At 45.2% G+C, this 27,069-nt stretch overlaps 1 protein-coding gene across 1 annotated transcript; it reads right to left on the bottom strand.

Moving 5' to 3' along the window:
• Positions 1–814: 814 nt before the first annotated feature.
• SYNM (synemin) lies at positions 815–25,519 on the bottom strand. Its single transcript, XM_055002264.1, has 4 exons — positions 24,690–25,519; positions 17,714–17,838; positions 10,427–10,500; positions 815–7,530 (listed from the first exon to the last, which is right to left on the bottom strand). The coding sequence occupies exons 1-4, from the start codon at positions 25,479–25,481 to the stop codon at positions 3,590–3,592; spliced, it is 4,932 nt and encodes a 1,643-aa protein (XP_054858239.1). The 5' UTR covers positions 25,482–25,519; the 3' UTR covers positions 815–3,589.
• Between the last annotated feature and the right edge of the window lie 1,550 nt (positions 25,520–27,069).

The raw sequence follows: 27,069 nt of genomic DNA, 5'->3' as shown, positions 1-27,069 counted from the left end.
TCTTTTTGTAGGCAAAGAACCATTGTAGCTGCTTAAGATGCTAATAAGCAGTCCACGGTTTTCCTGACGACTGAGCCACTCCCAATGGAAGCTCCCGGAGGGGGGTTGGCAACGGGTGCGCCGGCATTGGTTGTACCCCGTTTCGCTGTTCCTTGCTTCTTCACCAGCCTTTTTGTATATGCAAAATAGCTTAGCGCTTGTCAAGCTCAATGCATTGAAGTCAATTTTTTACTTTGCTTTTGCATATACAAAAAGAAAAGACATTGGATTGACCGACTATAGAAGGTTTTTGGTGGACTAATAATTATGACTACATATTGAATGGACTTTGTGTACAAAATCGATTGTTGGTTATTGGAGAAATGTGATTATTGAGATATTAGCACGCCTTCATATATTTAGTCTCTGAACTGTTTGTTCTTTTTGGCTCTGCAGCTATAAAACTAACAAAATTGTGGTAGAGTATGAACTTTCATGAGTCACAGCTCACTTCTTCAGATACTGCGACTCAGGAAAGCTGAAACCCTACCACAATTTTGTTAGTCTTATAGGTGCTACTGGACTCTTGCTCTTTTCTATCTGTAGGGAGAAAGCCATGAGTTAAGGAAACCAATAAATGTGGTCTTGTTCATATCCAAGATCTGAGACAGACTTACATCAAACTGTTTGCTTATTTGTGCTCAAATCTGTCCTGGACTGCAGATGTGTGCAGACTTGTGCTCTCTTTGTACGGCATGCAGCAGAGGGCAAAAAGATAAAAACCATGTTTTGAAATGAACCTAATGTTTATATACAGAAAGAAAAAACAGCCACCTTAATTGCCAATGTTTAATACTTGACAGGAAAAAGTGCAAATTCACAATAGATTAAACCATTACAGGAAACACACACATCGTAACTGACTGGGGCAAAAATGGCCATTTAAGTCCCACGTGTCAATAACCCACCCCATTTCAACATATCTGATGCCTTTAAAATCGCCTGCTCTAGCAATCCGTAGAGTATAAAGAGCTGCCATTCTCACACAGAACTCAAACAAATTCCCTCTCTACACCACTTGCACAGAAAACTTAACATTTCAAGACCACTTCCCAATCCAGCTATAGTTAGTTGTGACTGAAGTACTATTGAAAGAAACAGAACAAATTAGCCGCAATTTCCATTATGGCTAAACTGGACCGGGACCTGTGTTACTGTAAAGTGTATTAAGCGCACTGCCTTGGAGGAAACCCTCAAGGATTGAAACGGAATTTACTTCCAATGCATGCCTAAGTTTGCAGCATTAAAGGGAAAAAAGTGCTCTACTTCTGAGGTAAGCCCCTTAAGCATATAAATATAGAATAAAATAATTTCCCCAAAACTCTATAGGGTTCATCTTCCATAAATGAATTCATTTGATCCAACCCTGTTTATGGATTGCTCAGGACAACGCTATTATTTTTTTTCGCTTCAGGCTATTTAGAACACAACTGTTAAACTGGAAGTGCATTTTGATATATACTAATATAGAATTTTTAATCTATGTGCGGCCTCTTAGACTTGTTAACTGTACTGTTTCCAGATTATTTTTTTAAAAAAATCAAGTAAGCACCAGCGCATGCTGATAGGGTTATATGAAAACTGATTCAGTTACAGATGTAAAAAACTCAAACGGTAAAACAAAATATTCCTAAAATTAAAAGTTTATATCCACAATGGCATGTCCAACTTTAAACGTCCCAAGTACAAAATTTACCCATTCTGCCCCACATAGGCTCTTGCTGTGAAGAACCGTAGCTCAGTAACACAGAACATAATCTGGCCACACCGGGTCCCGGGTTCAATTCCTGGCACCTCCTGTTAAAGGATCACAGATGGCAGGACCAGCCAAAACTTTCACATAAGACCTTTGCAGAGTCATTGCCAGTCAAAGAACAATCCACTGCTTCGAATGGATCCCACAGACTGAACTATACGGAACCTCGATTTGGATCAGCAGAGATCTGCTTCGTTTATATCCCAAACTGCAATCTTGTTTGGACTTTCTTTCTTTCTTTCCTTTTTTTTTTTTTGCTCTTCTCCCCAACTTTCACAAATTATAAATCGCTTAGCTGAACGAGCTTACATTTTTAAAGTGCATTTCAATACCTGCTGCGTATCAGCAAGATGAAAAATACAAATAAAGTAATTCAGACTTTGGACGCACCTTGTGCATTTGTTTGTATTTTGCTGGCCAGAAACCACTGCAGAGAGGACTGGGTTTAATTGTGTGTATTTAAAAAAGAAAAAGCTCTAACACCCTTTATTGTGACTACATGGCCTGTGGGAGATGGATACAAAATGCTCTAATACAGGATACATGGGAGATCGTTTAAGTGCTGCTATACCACAACCTCATGGCAATGAATGCAAACAGTGCAGACAAAGTGTTTGGTGAGATACACTGTAAAGAGGGAGGCAGCTCCCTTTTTACTGGCCCCATGACTTCAGCAGCAACCTGACATCCAAGTTGACCAGATGGAAGCTCCTCCAAGCCTGAGCGCTTAACTCCATGTGCACACAGAAACGGAGATGAGCATCGGTGGAAAAATTCACCAATTTAATTTGTCAGGCTACAGCTAAGGATGCAGCAGCAATGTCCGTATAAAAGGTGGCAAGTATATCCTAATAAAAATGGTATTAATAATACTTCTGCAACATGCTTCTAATAATCTCCTTTCTGGTGAAGAAACTAGATAACGTGTGTGCATGTGTTAAAAATAAGGCTCCCCCCCAAAAAACTGTATCACCCCATCTTTGTGCTCCCGCTTTCTTTTATTCATTTGGTCATTTCCTTCTGAAATGTATGAGTAGAGTGACTACCAGGGCTGGCAGGCTATCTGGCAACACTAGTCAATGCTTATTTATGTTTCATGTTTAATTCTGAGCAGGTTTTGTACAACAGGGGAGGAACCACGGCTCAGTGGTACAGCATCTGTTTTACATTGCAGAAGGTCCTGGGTTTGGGAGCAGATAACAAGAAAACCCTCTAACTGAAACCCTGGACAGCTCCTACCAGAGTAGATTATACTCTTGGTATAAGGCAGCTTCCTGTGTAGAATATGCAATCATACAACGTTATCCCCAAATCGTGCATAACCTGTTGCATTTGAAAACCAATCAGCCAGTCACAGCTTTTTGGCTGCAACTCTTAAACACTTTCATTCGAAATCTATCCTGACGGACTTAAACATGACTACTGTAGAATGAATAGATTTTGAAGCACGACTGTGCCTTCATCCCCAGTTTTTGCAACCTGCTATTTTATAACTGAAATGAAATTGATTTTTTAAAAAGAGAGATACTCAAATACAATCTGAGAAGGGGGGAGCAACTTTCTGAAAAGAAGGTAGGCTTTCAGACATCACAACATTAGTCAAAGAAAATCTGATGTCACGGCTTGAAAAGCAAACACACCTGCATTCGAGGAACCCTGCAAAAATATATTAGTATGCTGTTGTGTAAGAAAATATATTCAAAATCTTTCAGCATTACGAAGGTGTCCCGTTGTTTAGTCAGCTATATATTAACAGCAAACACATAGGGTAAACATTGCATGAAAATCTTCTTTTCAGAACCAAGGTCCATCCTCCTCCTCTTCCTCTTCATTCTCATTCAGGTAGAGAAGAGCAATTTTCTTTTCATCAGAAACCACGGATCTTTGGTCTACCATCCTTTGCAGCTGAACAGTGCGATTGAATGCTGACTTCTCTGATCTTTCTTCAGTTTGGGCCTCTCTCTCGCTACCCTTGGCTGCATCCTCCGGCTGATCTTTTGTATTTGATAACAAAAATTTAGCTTCTTGTCCTCCTCCTGCTACATTAGTTACATCCATCTGAAAGGTAAAGGATGTTTCTTTAGGTCCTATCTTGATGTGCCCAAGAGATTTGTTTTCTGGTGGTCCATCTGTTGGCGAAAGCTCCACAGTTCCAATAGGGCCTTGGAATACAATTTGTTCTGCATGAGTTTCGACAGGGCCCAGTCTGATATGTCTGACCGACCGACTGATCTCTGTAGGCCCTTCCGTTTCTAAAGTATCTTCCCCGGCAGAGCTGATACCAGAAGATTCGGAAACAGAACCTTGATATGAAACACGTTCATTGCTCCAAATATCCTTCTGCCCCGATGTAATGTGCCTTGCTGACCCTTCAGAAGAGAACATTTGTCCAGATTCACTAAACTCTAAGTGTTGTTTGGAAATGGGCCCTTTGAAAATAATTTGCTCCGATGTCATTGATTCTTTGGGAGCGACCTTAATATGTCTGACGGTGGAATTAGTATCTAGCATCCCTTCCTTGAGAAGCCAGTCCAGATCATGACTAGGTTCAGTTTCCGTAGTAGAAGATTCTTCATACACGGCTTGTGTTTCTTTCTGTCCCACCTTAATGTGCCTCACAGACTCATTAACTGAAATACGGTCACCAGCACTACTGTGCTCTACAACTTCAGAAAGAGGACCTTCATAAACTACTTGCTGAGTACGGACCTCTTTCGGATCTATTCGAATGTGTCTCACCGATCTGCCAGTTTCCTCCAGCCCTTTCGTTTGAGAGGGCACCCAGCTATTATCATCTAGCGAAAAGTCAGAAGCCGGCCCCTCAAAAACTGTTTCTTCAATAATTTGCTTTGAGCCCAACATGACAAGCTTAGTGGATTTACTATCAGCTGAAAACTGTGCCTGACTAGGGTTTTCAGGACCTCCCACTGTTTTACGAACAGGCCCTCTATACGTTATTTCTTCTGTTTGAGTCTCTTCAGGACCAAGTGTGAATTCTTGTACAGATCGGCTGACGCCTGCTGATGCTCCTCCTGCCTCAAAATCACCTGAACCAAATTCCAGAGTTTTGGAAAAAGGACCTTCATGCAGGACTTCCTCCGTTCTGTGGATTTCTGTCGGGCCGACTATAATTTGCCGAACAGATCTGTTAATATCGAATGGCCCTTGCAAGTGAGACGGGTCGCTTCTGCTGTCAAGTCCCAAATTTTTGAAAACCGGGCCTTCGCTGACAACTCGTTCACTGGTAGGAGATTTCACTCCGCCACTGCTGCTTAATTTAGCTGAGCTAGAAACCGCTTGCGTAGTCCACGGTGTGGAAGCAACTTCTATTATTTCAAGTTTACGTGTACCATCATGGTAGCTTTCTGACTCTGGCTTCATGTGTTCATCAGTATCATATGTAGCCGAGAACTGTGTTGGCGACTCTCTCTCAACAGCAAGGCCTTCGCCAAGATATCCTGAGTTAAACTGGTCAAGGTCTAGTGTCTCGGACAGGCTGACTTCGGCAACTATAGTGACCAACCCCCCTTTTTTGGTCTGCTCCACTTTTTTAATATCGACTTCCAAACTGCTTGATTCTGCTTGGCCCTCTTTGGTTAGTGCAGAGAGCTCTTGTTTGACGCTTTCTGGAAGGTTGTCTTCCAGCTTTTCCAATGCTTCTTTCAGCTGATGTTTAGGGTCCTTCGACTCCTCAGAAAACAGACTCTTTATTGATGTCTGGAATTCGTGTGGTATTTTAATTTCTCTCTCAATAACGATGGATTCAGCATGTGCTATGTGCTCCACTGGGGGCTCGTCCTTGGAAACAAAGGCACTTTCTTCTCCCCCCATCACCTGGTATATAAGTTCTGGTGAACCCATGCCTTCATTGACCCTTTTCTGAGCTCCCTGAAGAAATTCATCTTGCCACGAATACTTAATCGTGGATTCCTCTTCAATGTGGATTTGTCCATATACGGAGCTGTCATCTTTCTCATGAATCAAGGGGTGTTCTTCTGGAGTTGATACGAAATATTTTCCTTCATCAACGACATCATCCCCTTCAGAAACTTCTTCTACATGAGACACAATCACACTGGGTTGTTGTCGTTTAAGATCCTGAGCAGCGCTTGTGGTAGCCTTCTCCTCACCCCCGTAGTAAAGATGTCCTGCCATACCGGGCAATGTATCTTCCGCCTCTTCCACTTCAAATGGTGTTGGAAATTCTGTTCTTTCATCAGCGGCACATTCTACCGGCTCCTCAACTATCTCAACTTGAACAGTTCTTTTTCCTTGGCCCTCCCGTCCTTTCAATCCAGCACTGATGATGTCTTCTAACACAGCGTCTGATAAAACTTCCTTAGTATCTCCCACTCCCTTAACATCTTTCTTTAAGAAACGTCCCAGATCAAATTCGTCTGAAATGCTCAGGTCTTCCTGAACTGTAGACTGCACAGTGACCTCAGACTTTGCTTTTCCGTCCTCAGAAACTTTCTTTTCCAAGAAAGTAAATTTGGTATCAAGGGGAAGACCCGAATCAGATTTCTGCACAAAACCTTTAAGAATGTCAGATACAATATTTTCTGCTATGCTTTCTGTAAGTAAGGTATCCATTGTAGGGCTTCCTTCTTTACTTACTCTCTCTTGGTTCAATTCTCTTTCTGGGATATTTCTGGACAACTTAGGTGTGGCGTCAACTTTTTGTTTACCTACAGAAGGTTTTGACTCTTGTAATGTTATTTCTGTTTTGTTATTTTTAAACAGTTGATCTTGACTATGCACATCAGAAAGGACGGGTATCTCAGCTGCTTCTCGGCTTTGTGTTGTCACATTTTTTTCCCACAGAAATGAACTACTTTTATCCATCTTTATATCCGATGGCAAATCTTTTCCTGATGTATCAACTCTAATGCGTTCTTCCCATTTTACATATTTTCCATCCTTGGGTGATTCATCTTCTGTAAGGTTGACTTTCTTTTTACTATAATTGAGGTTTGGCTCTTTCACGGTATACTTTTCCTCCTCTGTCCCATGTTTAACTTCCATCTTCTTTTCAAAGCTAACCTTTGTTTCAGCTCCAACCAATTTCTTTTCCGTCTTTGCTGGGACAGGTTCAGTCACTTTCCTGGCTGATCTTTCCTTTTCATCTCTTCCTGGTAACAAAAATGGTTTCTCCTCTTTCATTACCTTCACTTCCCTGATTTGTTCATTCACTTGAGCATCAGTTCCTTCTTGGATTCTCTCATATTTAGTTTCTTTAGAACTGGAATTCAGATTGTAAGATGTCGTAGAAACACCCATTACTTTTGGTTTGGCATTCTCAAAAGTATTGGTGATTGTTGTACCTTTCTGGACTTCTGTTGATTCTTTTGCTGTAATTACAGCTTCAGCTTTCTTGCTTTCTGGCAATGTTCTCTGCCGAAATTCCCTTTCTCGGCTAGTAACAGAAGATGGAATAAAAGTTCGGACCTGTCTCTGGTCTGTCACTGTTCTCTGATGAGTTGTGTCCTTTTTAATAGCTGTTGAAGGACGGTATTCTAACCAGAGGGCATCGTTCCTTAATGTTTTCCCAGGAGCAGCTGTCTGAATTCTGCTGGGTTTTGTTCGAGATGAATAAACTGCAGAGCTGCTCATATTTGCGATCGGGGTTTTATATCTTGTGTCAACATTTTGGATTGCTGGAAAAGCTCTCTTTCCTTTCTCTTGTCGATAAGCTGAGTAGCGGTTGCTATACTCATGAAGTACATCTCGGACACCTGCCAGTAGATAAAAACAAATGAAAATCACGTCTCTTAACACAATGTACTTAAGTAACGTACTAACACAATAAAACACGGTAGGCTTAATCGCATCATTGAACTAAATCTATTTATATATAATAAAACGGTTGCCGTGTTGCAGCCAAGCACGTTGATTCCTGCATATCTGCACGAAAGACGGGCAATGAACACAGACCAGTGTCTAATCTCAGGAGGCATCATTTCATTACGCTTTGGAACAAGACCCTGACTGTCAGACCACCAAAGTTAGCAGGATTTGCACTTGCAAAGCAATAACCCAATGATACATGTCTACGCATACAGGATAATGCAATACTCCATTCATAATTGTTAGCAGCAATTTACAAGGAAGCCCTGCTATTACTGGATATTAGCAGCTAATTCTACACTTCCATGTCCCACTCCTTTTACAGCCATTAGATGAGCTCAAGACTGTGTATACAGCTAAATAAACAAATTAAACTCAGCAGCCAAGCACCACATCCCCGATCGGTGAGCTCTCGTGGAGCAAGACTGTCGAGCCTTGAACCCACGGCAGGAGAAAGATATTTTTACTTCTCCTTTTTTGTGCTATATGGAAAGGTTTGGGGGCGAAAGTGGCATGGGAGAATGTGCATCTCAGAGCATGTATTCCTAACAATAATTCCATTTCTACTCCATGAAACTATTCTTAAGATGGCAATGTAAGAGTTAAGGGGTCAATCTTCTTCACGGTAGCCCTTTTGAGTTATTAGGTTTTTGGGGCTCCTACCATGCAGTCCAGGCAAGGGCATTACATAGATACTATATACATACTAGCCATTTTGTGTGCACAAACACATGAACCTGCCTCATATGAAGTCAGATGCTGGTCTATATCAAGGTCAGTCTTGTCTATTCTGACTGATAACAGCTCCCCAGGGCCTCAGGCAGAGGTCTTTGACACCACCTGCTATCTGATCCTTATAACTGGAGATACCAGGGGATTGAACCTGGGACCTTTCGCATGCAAAACAGATGCTTTACCATTGAGCCACGGCTCCTCCCTAATATGTGAATAGGGCAACGTTCTTATTTTCTAGCTTTCGTATGTAGAAACATGTAGTCTCAAAAATATGGGTTTCTGATCATGTGTACCAAAGCTGAAAAATATTGGTGTTGCCCTATTCACACAAAATTGTAACCACACATATGGAGAGAATCACATATAGTGTGACTTTCCCTAATGTGAGGTTCGACTGGTAAAATGGTAATGACTGAAAAGGGCTAACTAAGGCAGGGGTCTGTGAATCATGAAAATCAGAGGAAACTCTTCCTCCAGTCCTGATAAATTCCCCTCACCCTCAGCCAGGACTTAAAACATATAATCTTCTTGACTTTAAATATCTCTTCCCTCTGAATGCTGTAAGGGCACTCAGAGTGTCTCTACACGAGACGCCTCAGCTCATGTTTGTCAAGTGTAGGGGGAGACAATGATAGCCAGGAAGCGTAGTTTAAAAAGACAGAGCGGGTGGAGATCGCTTCTTAGAGGGTTTGTTAATTTCATCTTTGCCTCCCAGAAGGCTCTGTCAGTTTCACCTCTCCAGTCTAAAACCCTGTGAGATTGCAACCAGAAGGCAGCGAGGAATGGAAATAGGCTGGAGCTGCTTTCTGAAGCTGGGCATGGACCTGGAGAGGTTATAATGGGCTGAAGTTTCCCCTTCTGGCATTTTGCAGCTCCTTCACACAGCTCCAGTGTATAGCAAAGCCTTTGCCCTGCCCCAGCTCTGTCTTTTTAAACTACCCTTCCCAGCTACCATTGCATCTCCCGACACGTGTTCTTCACGTGTCTGATGTCTTGTGTAGAGAGACTCTCAGATTGGCTAATTTCCCCTTTTTCCTTTTCTCCTCCTGTTAGAGAGAAGAACTGCCCTCCTTGGCAGCAATGCACACAGTCTGTCTTCATTACACCATTTTTGGGGGGGGGGAGAGAGAGCTACCATCACTTTAAAAAGAATTACAAAGTTGTCTTTTTTAAAAATTAGAAGGAAATATTTTTCTGCATGGCTGGGAATGAATGGCAGGAAGCTGGGCCTTCAACTAGTATCACACAGTACAGTTATTCTGTACTTTGGTATCTCACTATACTTTCAGCCTTCTATCATTCTTGGAGAACAACAGTCAGGGTAACTGTGTTAATGTCCCATGAATAGCATTAAAAAGAAATCATAATCCCCCCATTTCTTTTTTTTGCGTTTATGAAACTTTAAAAAATGCTTGTAATCTCTTAAGGTTTTTTTTTTTTTGCGAATAGTTATTTGAGGATCCAAAAAAGTTATTAAGAGTTGAGGATAAGGACATCAGAAAAACCTTGCTGGCTGTGAACAACACCACCGTAAGCTAACTTGAAAATCTGACATTAATGGACTCGGGCAGGTGTAACTGTTGAATGTGGGGCTGATCCTCCAAAAGACAGGACATGACAGCAGCCACCTTCCCCTCTCGTTTACTCCTCAGGTATTCAGAGGTATACAGCCCCTGAACTTGGAGGTTCCATTTATCGCTCATGGCTGACATAGCTGCCTTGAAAGCAGCCAGCCAAGGGTTTTTACTTTGTCTTTTGGTAACCAATTCAGTTAAGCAAACTGTGCATCATGTAGAGAAATCCACACCTCTTCCAAATCTATTGCCAGTTGTTTTCATCGGGTGAGCCCAGATTCACCTGGTACAGAAGATGGAGAAAAATCTTTCAATGTCCACTTTTTGTGTATCATGTTCCATGCTATAAACCTCAAGGGAATTGTTGCTCTAAAGTTAGAGCTCTCGGGCTGTTTCATGAAGCTCAACTTATATATGTACTTCCTTTCTCCTGGCCCTTTTAAAAAACATTCTCTCAAAAGTTACCAATCCGTACCTTGGGGCGCTTTTCTTCCGTGTTCTTTTTCCCATAAAAGAATCCATTGGCTGCTTTCTCCTTCTAACAGAGTTCTGTGAAGCAGAAAAACAAATCTAATTAGGAAGAAGGGGAGAGGGTTTCTATTTCACACGGCAGTGATATGGAACATTCCTGCTCTCCTGGAGTTAACAGGGAGGATAGAGAAATTTTAAATGAATACAGAATACTTCAGGAATCCCCATCATAATGCCATGGAACCTGCTGACACCTTTCCAGGCACCCACAAGTGTTTTTAGAAAGTGGGTGGGGTTTTTTATCTGGAAATCTTGTTGGGCTTTAAGGTGTTACTGGATTTGAATCTTGCTCTTCTACTGTACGTCAACAGGATTACCAACCTGAAACGACCAATGTGGAAGTTTCCCAATCGCTTGTTGTAAACCTTGAGTTCTGAATGGGTCCATTCATTTAGACATCATCTAAATTAATTTCCAGTTTTGTTAATAAATGACTACTCAACGTTGTCCTTCTACTGTTCACTTTTTTTTAAAAGGGAAATAAAAGAAAATTCCTGGGGCACCGTAAATAACAGCGTTTATTTCACTATGAGCTTTTGTGAGTCACAGCTCGCTTTCTGTGTGACTTACGAAAATTCACATAGAAGTGTTAGTCTTTAAAAACGCTCACGGCACCTTATTTTGCTACAAAAGACTAACATGACTACTCCTTTGCAACCTTGCAAGATACTTATGTGTCCCATTTGGTGCTTACAGGCACAGTTTGGTGTAGTGGTTAAGAGCACGGGACTCTAATCGGGAGAGCAGGTTTGATTCCCCACTCCTCCGCTTGAAGCCAGCTGGGTGACCTTGGGTCGGTCACAGCTCTTTCAGAGCTCTCTCAGCCCCACCCACCTCACAGAGTGATTGTCGTGAGGATAACAACAACACCCTGGGTAAACCACTCTCAGTGAGTGTTAAGTTGTCCTGAAGGGTGGTATATAAATCGAATGTTGTTGTTGTTATACTAATTATCTACCAGTGTTTAGTTTTTCAAACAGAGGTTACCATTTTCCCTTCCTTCTCTTCTTCCCAGAAGGTTAAAACAAGCACGCCTGGAAACCAGCTCTGCCCAGCACCACCCAACCAATTTAAGTTTTCCAGGTATTCTACATACAAAACAAGCAGGAGGCCTTAAGAACCTCAAATATCTTCTTTTTTTTTTTTAAATCCATCCAGACAAGATATTCTGGAAGAACTCAAAAGCTTGCGCAGTTTTGTGCATTTTGAGTTGGTCCTAATAAAAAGAGTACTACATGGCTTTCTGTTGAGGAATATTAAGCCACTCCATTGCTGAAACTCGACTGAAATCACATTGTAAGTTTCCCTGAGCCAAATGTTTTGAACTGATAACTCGGGAAAGCTGCTTCAGACAGATAGCACTTTGAAACTCCAAGATATCCATTTAAAAAAAACACATGTTATGAAACGGTTAATAGGAATGACATTTAAAACTACGGAGGGTTTAACTTCTACTGACACTGGAGGATATCAGCACACTGAAAGCTATACTGGATATAGTATATGCTTGCCCATCATGTGTTCAAGAAGATATCCAAAAACTCGAGAACTGGAAAGTAGTTAATTTTCAGATAAAACCTAAGTGCTGGTTTGACGAATTACCATTCTGAGCAGTTAAGGATTTGAGTCCAGTGGCACTTTAGACACCAAGAAGATTTGAGTCCAGTGGCACTTTAGACACCAAGAAGATTTTCAGGATATAAGGTATCTAAAGATATAAGGTTATCTGAAGAAGGGAGCTTTGACTCTCAAAAGCTTACACCTTGAAAATCTTGGTCTCTAAGGCACTACTGGACTCAAAGCCCACTGTTCTATTGCAGCCCAACATGGCTACCCACCTGAAACATTCAAAAGGAGAAACTTGTATATCTCTGCCTATTTTCAAAACCTACAGAGAGAAACGCACCCCCAACCAACATCCGCTAGGAGGATGGAAAGGCACTCATGAGGACTTAGCACATGTTTTCCCTGTGTACATTGCTGTGTCGTAGGGTTGCCAACAAACCGGAAAGAAAGAAAAAATGTCACGTCCAATTAGTAGAGACTTAACGAGATTTTCTTTACCTCTGTGCCATGAAAGGCTTCAGCTGTTCATTTCCACCCACTAAGCCCCTGTTAAAGGGACAGGGCATTTTTCTCCAGCTTGTGGGCAGCCCTCCTGTGTCAGATCACAGGCATGTGCAAGGGCCTCAGTGATTCGCAGACACATGGGGCCAATTTGGACCCGGAATGGCAGGAAAGAAGGTTTAGAGGAGCTGCTCCATTTCTCCTGCCCAGGAAGCTGCTCCACTGGGGAAACTGACATGTAGTCCGATCAGTATACTTGCAGCCCCCTGTGGTACAGACGGCAGGTCCCCAAGGCCATTTCAGGTTGGGAAAATGGCATGGGGGGAGGCCTAAGTTCCTGCCCCCTTGGTCCCAATCTGAAGCAGGTGAAGCAGGGAAGTCCCAAACCACATTGTTCAATGCAATCGGGGGATGTCCCTGGGAAAAATGTATCAGGTAGTTAGGCCCTAAGATTGTGTCTACTTCTACAATAAATTTCAATTTATTTACTTAATTTACACCTTGCTTTTCTTCCCAGCGGGGGCCCAAAGTAGCTTACAACGTTCTCCTCTCCTCTATTTTACCTTCACAACAACCTGGTGAGGTAGGTCAGGCTGAGAGTATGTGACTGGTCCACGGTCACCCAGCAAGCTTCCACGGTAGAGCGAGGATTCACACCTGGGTCTCCCAGATCCTAGTCTGACATTCCAACCACTACACCACACTGGCTGTATCCAGCCCAAGGAAGAGTTCCGTGCATCTCAAAGCCAACTTGTTTTGTGTGACTTTCTTTAAAACATACGGTTTGTGGTTCTTTCTTCTTTTTAAGCAGCTCTATTGCCGGTTTTGTCTGCTTGTAATTTCTTTCTTTTCTCCAAGAGTCTAAAACAACCCAACCAAGTCTTCCTCCGCCCTTCCCCGGTTTCCCCCCGAAGAACTGCATGTACTGCTCTGGGAAAGCTTAAGTTTGGCCTCCTCTGGACTCCTGGCAGGAAGTTACTGAAAGCGTTAACTGTGATGATGGAAAGGAGGAATGCGAGTAAGTTTGACTGGGGATTTTTGGCTGCCGATAAAACAACAATTTGCCTTGTTGCTGCAGCAACGCATGAAGTCACTAAAAATAAGCTCCGAGCCCTGCACTGTATATGGCAAAGTGCAAGAGCGGCAAGCGGCATCCCAAAGCAGGATGGCTGAAAACAAGCCGGCCCCAAACCCGAAATGGCAAATTCTCCACTGAAACAGATTTTTAAAGGAGAGGAGGGAAAACGGTTAAGGACAGCAGCTCAGTTTGGGATGGATCCCAAGGTCACTGTCGCCAACAGGTTTTCTCCATGCAGGCATTGTGGGTTACTGGTGGGCGCGCAGTCAACAGGGAAAATTCTTAGTAGGATAAAAACACTTTGAAGTCATTTCCTCAGTCGGGGGCAGTAGTTTTGGAAGGGCTGGAACTGCTGCGAAATGAAGCTGAAAATTCGTGCAGATGCATTGCGCCGCAAACCAGTACGGTGGGAAAAAATAAAATAAAGCACGACTGTGTGAATCTGTCCTTTGAGGCAAACTGATAATTTTATATATCTGTTTCAGCCCTATATAATGTTGTACTTTTTAAACTGTTATTATTGCTGCCGCAATTATTTATTCTCTCCCCCCTCCGTTTTTTCTATGCACTGTTCTTTTTTCTCTTGCACCTTGCTGTAAGAACCTGCAATATATAAAAACTATTTAAAGGAATAAAAGGAACACATTTGAGAGCTAATGTGGTGCAGTGGTTAGACCAACTAGGATCTGGAATCCCCACTCCGCCATGTAAACAGTCACACATTGTCAGCCTAACCTACCTCACAGGATTATTGTAAGGACAAAATGGAGGAGAAAGGAATGATGTAAGCTGCTTTAGGTCCTCATGGGGGAGAAGGGTGGGGTATAACTGAATAAATAAATAGATAGATAGATAAATAAATGTCTAGTTCTCATGGTTGGTAGGAGGGGGAAAATGTATTTTGCGGGTTGCCCAAGATGAAAATTGAAAAGTACAAGACTAGTTTTCAATTGTTAGAAGGTAAAAGTTTCAGGGAATCGCAGGCCTTGCTTTCCTTAATGCGGGAATTCAAGGAACGACTGCTAAAATTTATTCTTAGAAAAGACGTAGGTGTTCTACAGCTGGTTTTGGTTAGCTCAGAAGGATTCAGTGCTAAAAAATTGAGGTCCATTCAGTATCAACCACTAGCAGAAAGCAATCTTAAGAGGGTCTCCTCAGAATCCTACTCAGTTCTGTTCTCAGGACAGCACTGCTTGTTAATCTTCAAGGTAAGGGGAAGGGTAAAAACCATCAATGTTTTATCTTTTCACTCCAAGATGTGACTGAGGGAGAGAAGAATTACTGATCTCTGGACTCTTCTTTTTTGGTAAACGTAGAAGACTTTTACTCTTGACTTCAAGAGGACAGGGATTTTTATTTTCAACCGTGTCCACAGAGATCAGGAGGGATGCCAACAGAGAGGAGGGGAGGCAAGGAGAAGAATTAAAAGCTATCCATTACCACTCTGAAAACTTTACAGGCAGCAATGGCATTCTAACTAGACGATAAACATTTGGAAACTTTCCATTCCCAGGAGGGAGGGCAGGACAGAATACGTTCCCAATCAACCGACAGTTTTAAAGGCAATAACCAACCCTGAAGGAAAATGTTGATAGCAAACAGACTTTCAGCTCTGAAGGCACAGTTTGAAGGCCAGTTTGGTGTAGTGGTTAAGAGTGCTGGACTCTAATCTGGAGAACTGGGTTTGATTCCCCACTCCTCCGCTTGAAGCCAGCTGGGTGACATTGGGCTCGTCACAGCTCTTCCAGAGCTCTCTCAGCCCCACACACCTCAGAGGGTGTTTGTTGTGGGGATAATAACAACATACTTTGTAAACCGCTCTGAGTGGGCGTTAAGTTGTCCTAAAGGGCAGTATATAAATCAAATGTTGTTGTTGTTACAGTAGAACCTCTTAATTTATTATTTAAAAGCCAGCAGACAAATTGATGTCATTTAACGAATCCTAACCTAAGACATCTAGGAAAAAAGGACATATTTTGCAGGTGAATTCTTCCATTTCTGTCAGAATAACACCTCAGGTTGGATGAGAACCCATGTTATCAGTGTTATTATTTTGGAATGATGGGGTTGCCTCATCGTAGGGAGTCTGTATGGTACAGCAGTTACACTGGGGAGACCTGGGTTCAAATCTTCGCTAGCTCACTGGGGGGTAAAGGCTGGTCACGCTCTCTCAGCCCTATAGCAGGGTTGTTGTGAGGGATAAAACGGAGGACGGGAGAGCCATGTTCTTCTTTGGCGGAAAGTTGAGGCGAAAATGAAACAGACAAGCCATCTAATAAAGTACATTTTTAGTCCACACTTCCTCTAAGGAGCTCACTGCAACATATGCAGGTCATGACTGTATCCTCACAACAGCATCCCTGTGAGGTGGACTAGGCTGAGAGAAAGGGTGTCAAGGCTTGTCTCAGCTCCGCCTGGGAAGAAGCCTTCTCCTGCGCTTTTGAGTTCCCTCTGTGCCCACGTCTTCGTGCACTCCAGAAACTCCAGGGCAAGGCCACCCTCCTCTCCAACACCACGCTCCCAGTCGAGTTTCATTGAACATAGCAGACCAGGAACCCACCCAAATGCACCTGTCTGCACCTAGAGTCTCCTCCCACGGGATCAAAGAAGGTGGAGGGCCGGAGCCAAGGCTGCCAACTCCAGGTTGGCAAATTTCTGGAGATTTGGGAGTGGAGCCTGGGGAGGGTGGGATTTGGGGAGGGGTCTCAGTCCTTGCAGGCTCCCTGCAATGCAACTGGGTCCAGTCCAAATAGTTAAGTCTATATGGTGGCTGGTATCATGCAGGGGGAAATAAAGGTAAGTTGGCTGGTGGGTGGGAAGGACAGAAGGCAGCAGGAAAAGGGCAGAGGGCATGACGGTTTTCAGGGAAGGAGAGGAAATAGCAGGGGAGAGCAAAATGAGATCCCATCCCCCAGACCCATGTGGGTCTCCTGCTTATCTATATCTAATTCCGAGCCACACTACAGAGTATATGACTAACAGTTCTGCAAAATGGAGCTAGGAACAGAACAGGGGGCTTCTTTTCAAAACTGAAGAAAGTCCCAGATTTACACAAAAATCTTAAATCTAAAAAAAATGCGTTAGGGGATTATCTCCCCCCACTCCCCGAACGCTAGAAACAATGCCTGCAACTTTAAGAATCAAGCGCCCACTGAGTTATCAGTGGCCATTTTAGATGTTGCCAGGCAACCACAGCAATACTGCTGAGCCTTCCAAGCCTTGGTTTCTGTAACTTGGAGGCCAAAGCAGCCCTGGAAAAAATCTCATTCCTCTCTCCTGTCATGACCTGTCATGGAGGAAGACTAGGCTTCCCAGTTGTCTGCCAATGGCAGGCAATCTCCTGGGGATTTGCCTTGTTGCCAGCCATCGGTGGGAGGTAGCAACCTCCCCAGCCCTCGCCTGCCACAACACGCAACCCAGGAAAGCACACACCAGGCAGGGCACGACGCCACTTCCCAAAGTGACATTATCATACCAGCTGCAGCCATGCTTAAGTCACTTCCTGGAAGTGATGTCATCACGGAAGCATGCACATGCTTTGCACAAAGAAAAAATTCCTGGGAAGTGCCAGATCCCCCCTCCCACTCCAGGCAAAAGGGTATAGGGACCTGGCAACTCTAAGAAAGACTCAGTGCTGACAGGCCTAGCGATGGCCACAGCACAGGTTCAGCCTAGCCAGGAGGAGGGGTGGAAGGATAGCTGATGATGGGAGTGGGTAAAGTAGGTTGGCTAGTGAGTGGGAAGAACAGAAAGAAGCAGGAACAGCGGAGAGGCTATGGAGGCTGCCAGGGAAAAAGAGAGAGGAAATAGTGGGGAGGGGGAAAACGAAATGCTCCTGGCATATCCCTTGTGTGTCCCCTGCTTGTGTGTACATGATCCTTGTTTCCAAGTTTTAAAGGGATTAAACCAAAAATTATATAGAACAAGTGGGGGGACTGATGGAGTCTTCAAAGGAGGGATAAATGCTGCCCCTCCTGTAAGGAAGCCATCACACACACCCTTATGATCTTCTGAGCCCCTTGCAGTTTAAGAGAAGCTTCAAGTAACTGTTAAGGGCATTACGTGCTGGTAATTTATGACCCTTACCTGTAAGTTGCAATTTCAAGGCTGAGACCTGCTTTCACCTGCAGGAGTTCGTGGTAGTCCTTTAGGTACTCTGCGATAGACACAGTTAGGAACCGCTTTTCTTCTTCCAGGGCTTCAATTATCATCTAAACCAAAACACAAAAGGCTGTCAAATGTCATCGGAAACACAATTACACTCAAGGGCCAGTTCAACAGCAGGACACTTTAGATGAAGGGACTCAATGGATGGCTAAGCATTTCATCCCATTTAAGATCTCCAGAGCAACAGACTCCTCCACTGCCATCTCTCCAGAAACAGTTTGTAAATATTCTGGAATCCTGCCCCGGCTGAACTCAGGAACCGCATCAACCAATTGCTCATGCTAAACCATATCTCAAATCCAAATGATGGTTTGAACTTTCAGACATACAACCAGCAAACCGCGGTTTCGAACAGCTTCTCTGCTTCCATTTTTCGCCTGCCCTGCGACTATTTATCAGCTCCTTCTTGCGGTCAAACCAGAGGTTCTCAAACTGTGGTTTGTAACCCAAGACTTGGCTACAACTCTTTTGTTGGTGAGCTGTGAGGTTCAAACTGGTCAGCTGGGACAGGAGACTCTGGGATTGCCACCACCCCAGCAATAAAGAAGAGAGAGAAGTGTGTGGAGCTGCCACATTCCCTCCTTCCCCCTTTCTCCTCCTGCACCCATATTCACTCCTAAGGGCTCGGCTTGCTCCCAGACTTATAGGCTCCGGAGATCTCCAGTTGGCTTGTTTGATACATTCTGTGGTCACTGAGAAGTCAAGGTTGGGTGGAACCAGCTCTGCAAACAGAAAATATTTTGTCTCCTTCCACTTGGCTAGATCGGAACGACTTCATTAATTCTCCGTGATAGCTTTGTGCTCAAATGCTAATGGGACAAGTCGGTGTGTGGCCTTCTTTTTTGGAACGCTACTGAAGAGGACCAAAACTCACGGAAGTCAGTGCCAAATTTCCAGCTGATTCTTGGGGGAAGGGAGTAGAGGGGATGGGGGAAAGCTAGCAGAAAGATCCAATATCCCTCTCCCCTCCCCAAATCTCCAGGAATTTACCAACCAAGAGCTGGCTAGCAACCCTATTTACAGTCACCTTTTGAGGCCCTGCGCCTGAGGGTTGACAGTTGGCAACTTTCTTATGGGACTAAATTTGGACAGCCCCCGCCCCTTGTATATTTGTATGTCTTCTACCACTGTGTTCCTCCTTCAAGTGAAGACTTGCTCGTTTTGTCCAGTGTTCCCTCTGCGTCCCCTCGTCCCTGCTCTTTGTTTTAACGGCCATTTCTGCATCTTTACGTATGTATTTTAGTTTTGACTTTAATCGGTATTGCCTTCTTAAAAAAAATGTTTTGCTTTCAATTTTTAGCTACTTTGGTGGCCCTGATCGGGCGGAAGGTCGGGATATAAATTTCGTAAGCAAATAAACATCCAGTACATTTTTTAAAAATCCAGCCCTTGTTCCAAGAAGCTCAGAAATACATCGTTCTTCCTTCTCCATTTTACTCTCAAAACAGCCCTGTGAGGTAGGATAAGTTGAGAGAGAGAGCGAATGGTCCAAAGCCACCTAACAAGACTCATGGCAGAATGCGGATTTGAACGATCATCTCCCAAATTTTCATCTAACGCTCTAACCTCTACAAATACACTGGAATTACTCAGATAGGAGGGCTGTATTGTAGGGAGGGGTCTCAGATGATCCGCTAATGAGTTAGGAACCATAGACCTCAACACTGTGATGTACTGGATTCCTGCGAATGCTATGTCTTTGTGAACTTGTATCTATTTACCCATTGTTTATGGAACTGTTTTTGATATTGACTGTACTAATCTCACACTGTGTAATCTGCCTTGAGTCTCAGTGGGATGGACCATAAATGAGATAGACAGACAGACAGACAGACAGACAGACAGACAGACAGATAGATAGATGCTGTTACCCATGGTTAAGCTTCAAACTGCGTTAAGCACACCAATGGGCAAGATGCTTTTCCTGCCTTTACTTTCAGGTTGAGAAGCAGAACACATGAACAGACGCAGCTGTCTTATACAGTACATCAAGGTGAGTATTGTCTACTCTGACTGGCAGCCGCTCTCCAGGGGCTCTGGTGGAGGTCTTTCACATCACCTAGTATCTGGTCCTTTTCACTGGAGATGCCAGGGATTGAACCGGGGACCTTCTGCATGCCAAGCAGATGCACTGAGTCACGGCCCCTCCCTCCCGTGCTGGTGTCTCCTCTGGAGGAAGGCAAGATGACGCTCGGGAAGCTAAACTCTTCTGATTCTTGTGTGTGTAAAGTGCCATCAAGTCACAACTGACTTATGGCAACCCAACAAGGGGTTTCCAAGGCAAGTGAGAAGCAGAGGTGCTTTGCCATTGCCTTCCTCGGTAGCGTCTTCCTTGGTGGTCCCCTGTCTAAGTACCAACCGTGCTTAGCTTCTCAGATTTGAAGAGATCAGGCTATACCATGCCGCCTTCCCTCTGTTGGAAATTGCAACATCTGGTGTACTGCAGCAGCAAGAAGGGAAGGAGAGTCTTCTATGCAGGGGGCAGCAAGGATCACTTAGTTAGGACAGTGAGAGCAGCATCTCTCTTGTTTCCTGGGGGTCATTTCCTTGTCTCCTATTGGGCTAAACAGGGCAATATCCTGCTTCTTCTCTCTCCTGCCTAATCACTCACTCTTCTCCAAGATGTAGTCAGATAGTCAGGACTTTATCTCTATCTCTCTTCTTCACTCTCAAGCATGTATTTCTTAAATAAACTTTTTAGCCTCTTTAATCAGCACAGCGTAATGTCTCTGCTCTGTTTGCACTCTGCCAACACCCTCAAACTCTGTTTCTTAAAACAGAGTTAAACAACAAGCCATTATTTGCAACAACTGCGGCTAAGCCTTGCGTTTCAGTCACGGGGCCCTTGTCCTACTTTATTTCTTTAAAATGTGACAGTCTAGTTCAGCGGCAATCTGCCACCTCGGCAAATCACTGAGGGAAGAGCGCCGTTTTGAAAATCCAGGCACACCAAATCCATCCTCTTTCTAATACCCAAGGCCTCCCATAATCTTTGCTCACAATGAAACCAGTAATGAGATGAGCACAAACAACAGAAATCTTCTGGGCTGTGAATTAACTAGGAACAACAGTAATGCTGCCCATAGAAAATAGAGAGAAAAGGCTGCACTCGCCGATCTGCAGGTTGGACTGATGAACTTTATTAACCCTGGTAGCCTGTAGTGGTCTTGATATACCGAGCAGGCACTTACGCAGTCAGCTCAAGAATTATGGCCACCTTATGCCAGATGTGTCATCTTTTGGTGCAAAAGGATTCTTGGGCAAATTCTCAGAGTCTCTCTACAGGAGACATCTGACACAGGAAGAACATGTGTCCGGAGAAGCAATGTTAGGCAGGAAGGTAAGTTTAAAAAGACGGAGCTGGCAGCAGAGCCAAGGCTTTGCTATACACTGGAGCTGTGTGAAGGGGCTGTGAAATGCCAGAAGGGAAACTTCAGCCCATTATAACCTCTCCAGGTCCAAGCGTGGCTCTGGAAGGCAGCTCCAGCCCATTTCCATTCCTCACCGCCCTCTGGTTGCGATCCCACACAGTTTTAGACTGGAGAGGTGAAATTGAGAGAGACAAAGATGAAATTGACAAACTTTGAGGAGCGATCTCTGCCAGGTCCATCTTTTTAAACTACACTTCCTGGCTAACATTGTCTCTCCCTACATTTGACGAACATGTGCTGAGGCATCTCGTGTACAGAGCCTCTCAATTTCTGCAGAGCATTCACACACGAGAACAAAGGCCTGCTTCTGAAATGAAAAGCACTCTTTAGCAGGGGCTGCCCTAGGCAGTTACTTAGGCTGCCTGTATAACTGAGCAGGCAGTGTGTGGTGTGTAATCACGGGGCAATATTTTAAACCTAAAGGATATTTATTTATTTTAAAGCTATTTTTACCCTGCTTTTCTCCCACACTGAGGGAGGCTCAAAGAGGCTTATAATGTATATAAAAATAACCATGTAAAGAAAAATATACACCCACCCCGCGTACTATCTTAAAACAGGTAATGGGCTACAAGGACACCCAGAGTGGAAAGTCAAAGGTCTATCTGAGGCTTCAAATGCCTATAAAGAGGGGACGAGCAGATGCTCAGATCTAATCTGGCTAGCTCGGATGCTCCCAGCCTCCTCCGCTCCTCATACCACGGGCTTCAAATACCTGCCAAACAAGGAGGGGAGGATGTTCCGCTCCAGTCTTATTTAGAGGGCTCATATGTTCCTGATTTTCTCTCCTCCGTCTCATAGTTGCAAAGCACGGCAAAGTAAGGCGACCACGATCCAAAAGGTCAGACCCTTTTATTTCGAATAGGGTGGCTCTCTACGCCCTGGCTGCTAGGAAAATAAGGGCAAATGTGGTAACCAGGAGAGTAAACACCTGAAATAGATTGTTGTCCTATAAGCTGCTAGAACCCATTTGGTTTTAATGTTGTTTAACGTTTACATTTTAGGTCACAGTACCAAGTTAAACTTTGTATTGTGACGGCCTTTGGCCATATACAATTAAACCTACTGCTACTGCTACATTTTAGGTAAAATGCATTTTATAGTAATTTTATTTATATGCATGTACTTATATTTGCATTCTTGTATTTTTTGTTGTTTTTTAATGAACGGTTTTGGATTGCGAAGGCCTGTGGCCATATACAATAAATTCAATTCGCAGTCCAAAAGGAAAAGAGACTCTGGCCTTTTACAATATTCAGAGGGGGGGGAGCCCTAACATTTTACAGGCACAGTTTTGCCTTTGTACATTTGCAGAGCAGAGAATGGAGGCGGGGGAGATGCATCTCTTGAGTGCAGCCCCAAATCCCCGTGTCCTGAATTCACACATGTGTGTTCAGGCCAATAAGTGACTGAACCATTGCAAATCATGTTCTCCCATCACCTTTGTAATGGGAGCCCATCCATACATTCATGCTGCCATCAAGGGTAAAGATGGCCATGCCTGTGTGAACCAACCAACCCCTGAAGAGTGACCCTTTCAAGCGTGGTGACCATCAACTCCCCGTTAGGTGGATTTAACAGCACCGAAAGGGTGCCTGTGGGACCTCTGTAAGGTCCCACAGGAACCAAAGCCACACCCCCTGGTGTCCCACTTTTTAGTTGATTGGATAAATGCCCTGCCCCAGCTTTCCACATGGCACAATGCCACAGGTGGCCATTCTGCCCTGCTGTCAGCACATACTTTCATTGTAGTGACAAGCCCTGAAGGAACAACAGGGCAGGCTGCCACCATGCGAGATTCAGACGTGACAGTGCCGTTATTAGGTGTGGGATGGTGGCGCTCAACTAATCTTATTTTCCCTCTCCAGCAAGGACATCATTTTCTTTGCTTGAGCAGTGAAAACCAAGTGTGAACTATTGTGGAATCTTCTTTTGTGTGTTTTACTGGACCATCAAGGCTCGATCTGCCAAGGAGACACCATTTTCCTGTGTGAATTTGAAAAGCCACTATGGTCGGAAAAGATGCTCCCTAGGACAGAACAACAGGTTCAGTTCCTTGTGGCTGAGGATTCCAAACGTTCGTTTTAGTAGAAAAATAAAACAGGAACCTGATTTTTTTTTTACACTGTCCAGAAATATTATGCAGTTCTGCTTGCCCAAGGAAAACAGGGCAGCGCCAACCACACCAAAGAGGTTTTCTTAAAAGAATGCTAATGAGAATTTTATAATAAACTATAATAACCTACTACGCACTCCCTAAACATCACATTTAACTATTACCCAAGGAAAACCGATCTGGAAACAGCAGTTGATGCCTGAGCTCCATTAACATGCAGCCCAATCCTATGTGCGCTTACTCAAAAGGAAGTCCCGCTGATTTCAGTGGGGCTGACTCCTTTGCAAGTTTACACTAGTGTAGGAGGTCACTCTCTTCGAACAAGAAGGCAGCTTCCATTGACCTTGACAAGCAGGTATAATAGGTAAAGTGCCCTCCTGTCACACAGCAGGAAAAAGAACCCGATACCTGTTAAAGTTAGTTCACTGGAGATGCTTGGAAGGTCACTGGGAAAGCCAGCCATTCAAATATAATCTGAACCACAAACTTGCAGGGTTGCTACAAGGCTTTCTGAGATAGTGAGCGTTAAAGTACTTAGAAATATCTAAAACACTAAGTAAATGCTAAATTGTTATACACTTAGCTTAATATCGTGCCACTGCAGAGCAGTGGTTAGGATATCGGACCTGGATCTGGGAGAGCCAGGTTCGAATCTCCGCTCTGCCATGGAAGCTCGTTAGGTGACCGTAAGCCAGTCACACTCAGCCTAACCTACCTCACAAGGTTGTTGGAAGGATAAAATGTAAAATTGTACAATACAAACTAATTCAGTTAACCAATGAGGAGAAAAGTGGGGTATAAATGAAGTAATAAATAACAAATTGTTATGCAGTTGCTTCAGATTAGCTGAAGGAAGAAGAGCTCCTCCAGGAAAGAAAGGGTGGCAGCAACCAACTACCCTCTTTACAGTACAGCCCTACTTCAGCTACCCCATTGAAACCCATCTATTTAAACTGAAGTTAACACTCCAAAGGATTACACAGTTTAGCAGCATATTTAGCCAAAAGCATCGAACAAGTTAATTGCATGGCCGCAGCCCCCACAACATAGTGATAATACTACCGGCATAATTAGCCAGGCTGCTGTGATAACCACAAGGCGATTAAAAATACTTCAGAAACACAAGGTCAAGAGCCATCTGGAAGCCAGCATCCGGCTTCCGGCCTTCACACACATTAGCTAAAGCACTTTCAACACTACTTTAGCGATCGTTCTCAAGAGCGATGGGTTGCGCGGGGCGACTAATGCGCACCGAACGCGCATTACCCGACCCGCGTGAACGCAAGCCAACGCGCTGTTCCAGGACACTCCATGAGCCAGACTGCAGCCCCGCGTTCCCTCCGCCTACCTGGTACTCGCCGCGCTGGGCGCCGTGGCGCTCCACCTGCGCCAGCCGCTCCTGCTCCAGCCGCTCGCCCAGCGCGGCCAGCTCCTGCCCCTGCCGCCAGAGCTCCTCCAGGTGGCGGCGGCTCCGCTCGCTGTGAAGGCGCAGCTGCTCGGCCTCCTTCCCGGCGCCCAGGCGCTGTTCAAGCTCCTGCAGCGCCCGCAGCTCGGCCTCGTAGCGCTCCAGGCTCTGCTCGCAGCTCCAGCTTAGCACCAGCGCGAAGGAGTCCTCCAGCTCCCGCTGGCTCGGGGCGGGCGGCGGCGGCAGGGCGAGGAGCCTCGAGGGGTGCCGGTGCCTTACTTGCTGCTGCTGCTGCTGCCGCTGCTCCTCTCGCAGGCGCCGGTGCTCGGCCCGCAGGCGCTCCAGCAGCGCCTCCAGGGCGGCGCAGTCGGCGGCCAGGCGCTCCAGCTCCCGCCGCAGCTCGCCCGCCTCGGGCTCCAGGCGGCGGAGGCGCAGCTCCCGCACCTGCGCGCCCAGCGCCTCCAAGCGCGCCCGCTCCCGCCGCAGCGCCTCCCGCTCCAGCTCGGCCTCCCCGCCGGCCCGCCGCAGCTCGGCCACCGCCCGCCGCAGCTCGGCCACCTCCTCCTCGCGCGCCCGCAGGCGCTCCGCGCGGTGCTCCTCTCCGCGCAGCGCCGCCAGCTCCCGCGCCAGGCGCCCGTTCTCCTCCTCCAGCGCCCGCACCCGCAGCACGTAGTCGCGCAGGCGGCAGTTCAGCTCGCGCAGCTCGCTCTGCTCGTCCCACTCGGCGCGCTGCATGGCTGCGGCTCGCCCGACGCCGCCTCGCCCCAGCCTGGCCGCGGCGACACTGGCCGCGGCGCTGCTGCCTCTCCGGGCGCGCTCGCCGGGGCGCGCCCACTTCGCCGGCTGGGCGCCGGCTGGGGGCGGTGGAGAAGCCGCGCGGCCCCAGCTAGCCCGAGGGCGGCCCCTGCTGGACACGCAAAGAAAAAGTCCCTTCCTTGCTCGATGGACATTGACACCCCTGGGGTGGCCAACCTCCAGGTTATACCTGGAGATCTCCCCCACTTGCAAGTGCTCTCCACACCATAGAAATCAGCTACCCTGGAGGAAACAGCTGCTCTATAGGTCATAGATCCAGAGGAGTTAGCCGTGTTAGTCTGTAGTAGCAAAATCAAAAAGAGTCCAGTAGCACCTTTAAGACTAACCAATTTTATTATAGCATAAGCTTTCGAGAATCAAGTTCTCTTCGTCAGATGCCTGATCAAAACTGGGCAGATACAGAAGAGGAGGGGGAAAGAGAGAGAAAAAAGGGAGGGGGCATAAATCACAAGAAGGCAGAATGCAATTAGCATGGAGGCTATCAAAACATTCCTTTGCTTGGAAATGTAAACATTTCCTTTTGGTGTGCAGTCAGTTTGTAGCAGTGAAGGTATCCAATTCCTATGTAGTATAAGCCTTCGATGACCACAGCTCTCCCTGCCAGCTGCATCTGACAAAGAGAACTGTGGTCCCCGAAAGCCCACACCAGGCGTCACTGGGCTCCCCCAGATCACGCCTCTGTAAAGAGAATCTGTTACCTGTGGTAATGTGATAACCATTCATAGTCTCTATTCAGTCCCCGCTTGACAGAGTCAAATTTGCATATGAATTCCAATTCAGCAGCCTCCCGTTGGATTTTGTTTTTGAAAGGTTTCTGTTGAACCACAGCGACCTTTAAGTCTTTGGTGGAATGTCCTGGTAGATTGAAGTGTTCTCCCACTGGTTTCTGGACGTTTCCATTTCTAATGTCAGATTTGTGTCCATTTATTCTTTTGCGTAGAGGTTGGCTGGTTTGTCCAATGTACAGAGCAGAGGGACATTGTTGGCACATGAGGGCATATATCAGGTTGGAGGATGAGCAGCTGTAAGAGCCAGAGACAGTGTAGTTGATGCCATTGGGTCCTGTAATTGTATTCCCTGGGTAGATATAGGGGCAGAGCTGGCATCTGGGTCTGTTGCAGGGCTTGGTACCTGTGCTGGTGACTCTGCTGGCCGATTCATGATTGTAAGTGAGAAGTCGTTTAAGATTGGGGGGCTGTCTGTAGGCAAGGAAAGGTCTTCCACCCAGGGCTTCTGAGAGAGAGGTATCATTTTCCAGGATGGGTTGTAGCTCACTGATGATACGTTGGATCGGTTTGAGCTGGGAGCTATAGGTGACAACCAGTGGTGTTCTGTTGTTAGTTCCTTTAGGTTTGTCCTGGAGCAGACTGTTTCTGGGTACTAGTCTGGCCCTGTTAATTTGTTTCTTCACTTCATTTGGTGGGTACTGTAGTCCCAAAAATGCTTGTTGTAAATCTCTTAAGTGTGAGTCTCGGTCGAGAGCATTGGAGCAGATACGGTTGTAACG

This window comes from Eublepharis macularius, chromosome 18, assembly GCF_028583425.1.
Source record: "Eublepharis macularius isolate TG4126 chromosome 18, MPM_Emac_v1.0, whole genome shotgun sequence".
Taxonomy (NCBI): domain Eukaryota; kingdom Metazoa; phylum Chordata; class Lepidosauria; order Squamata; family Eublepharidae; genus Eublepharis; species Eublepharis macularius.
The sequence above is the reverse complement of the archived record's forward strand: the minus strand, read 5'-3'. Positions and strand labels throughout refer to the sequence as shown.

Bases quoted from the DNA above. Each gene is read 5' to 3' on its own strand.
- SYNM (XM_055002264.1), bottom strand. From the start codon at position 25,481: ATGCAGCGCGCCGAGTGGGACGAGCAGAGCGAGCTGCGCGAGCTGAAC. The intron at 17,839-24,689 runs GTAGGCGGAGGG...GTTTTGGTTTAG, and splicing joins CCCAGCGCGGCGAGTACCAG to ATGATAATTGAAGCCCTGGA. The intron at 7,531-10,426 runs GTACGGATTGGT...ATCTACTGGCAG, and splicing joins CGGAAGAAAAGCGCCCCAAG to GTGTCCGAGATGTACTTCAT.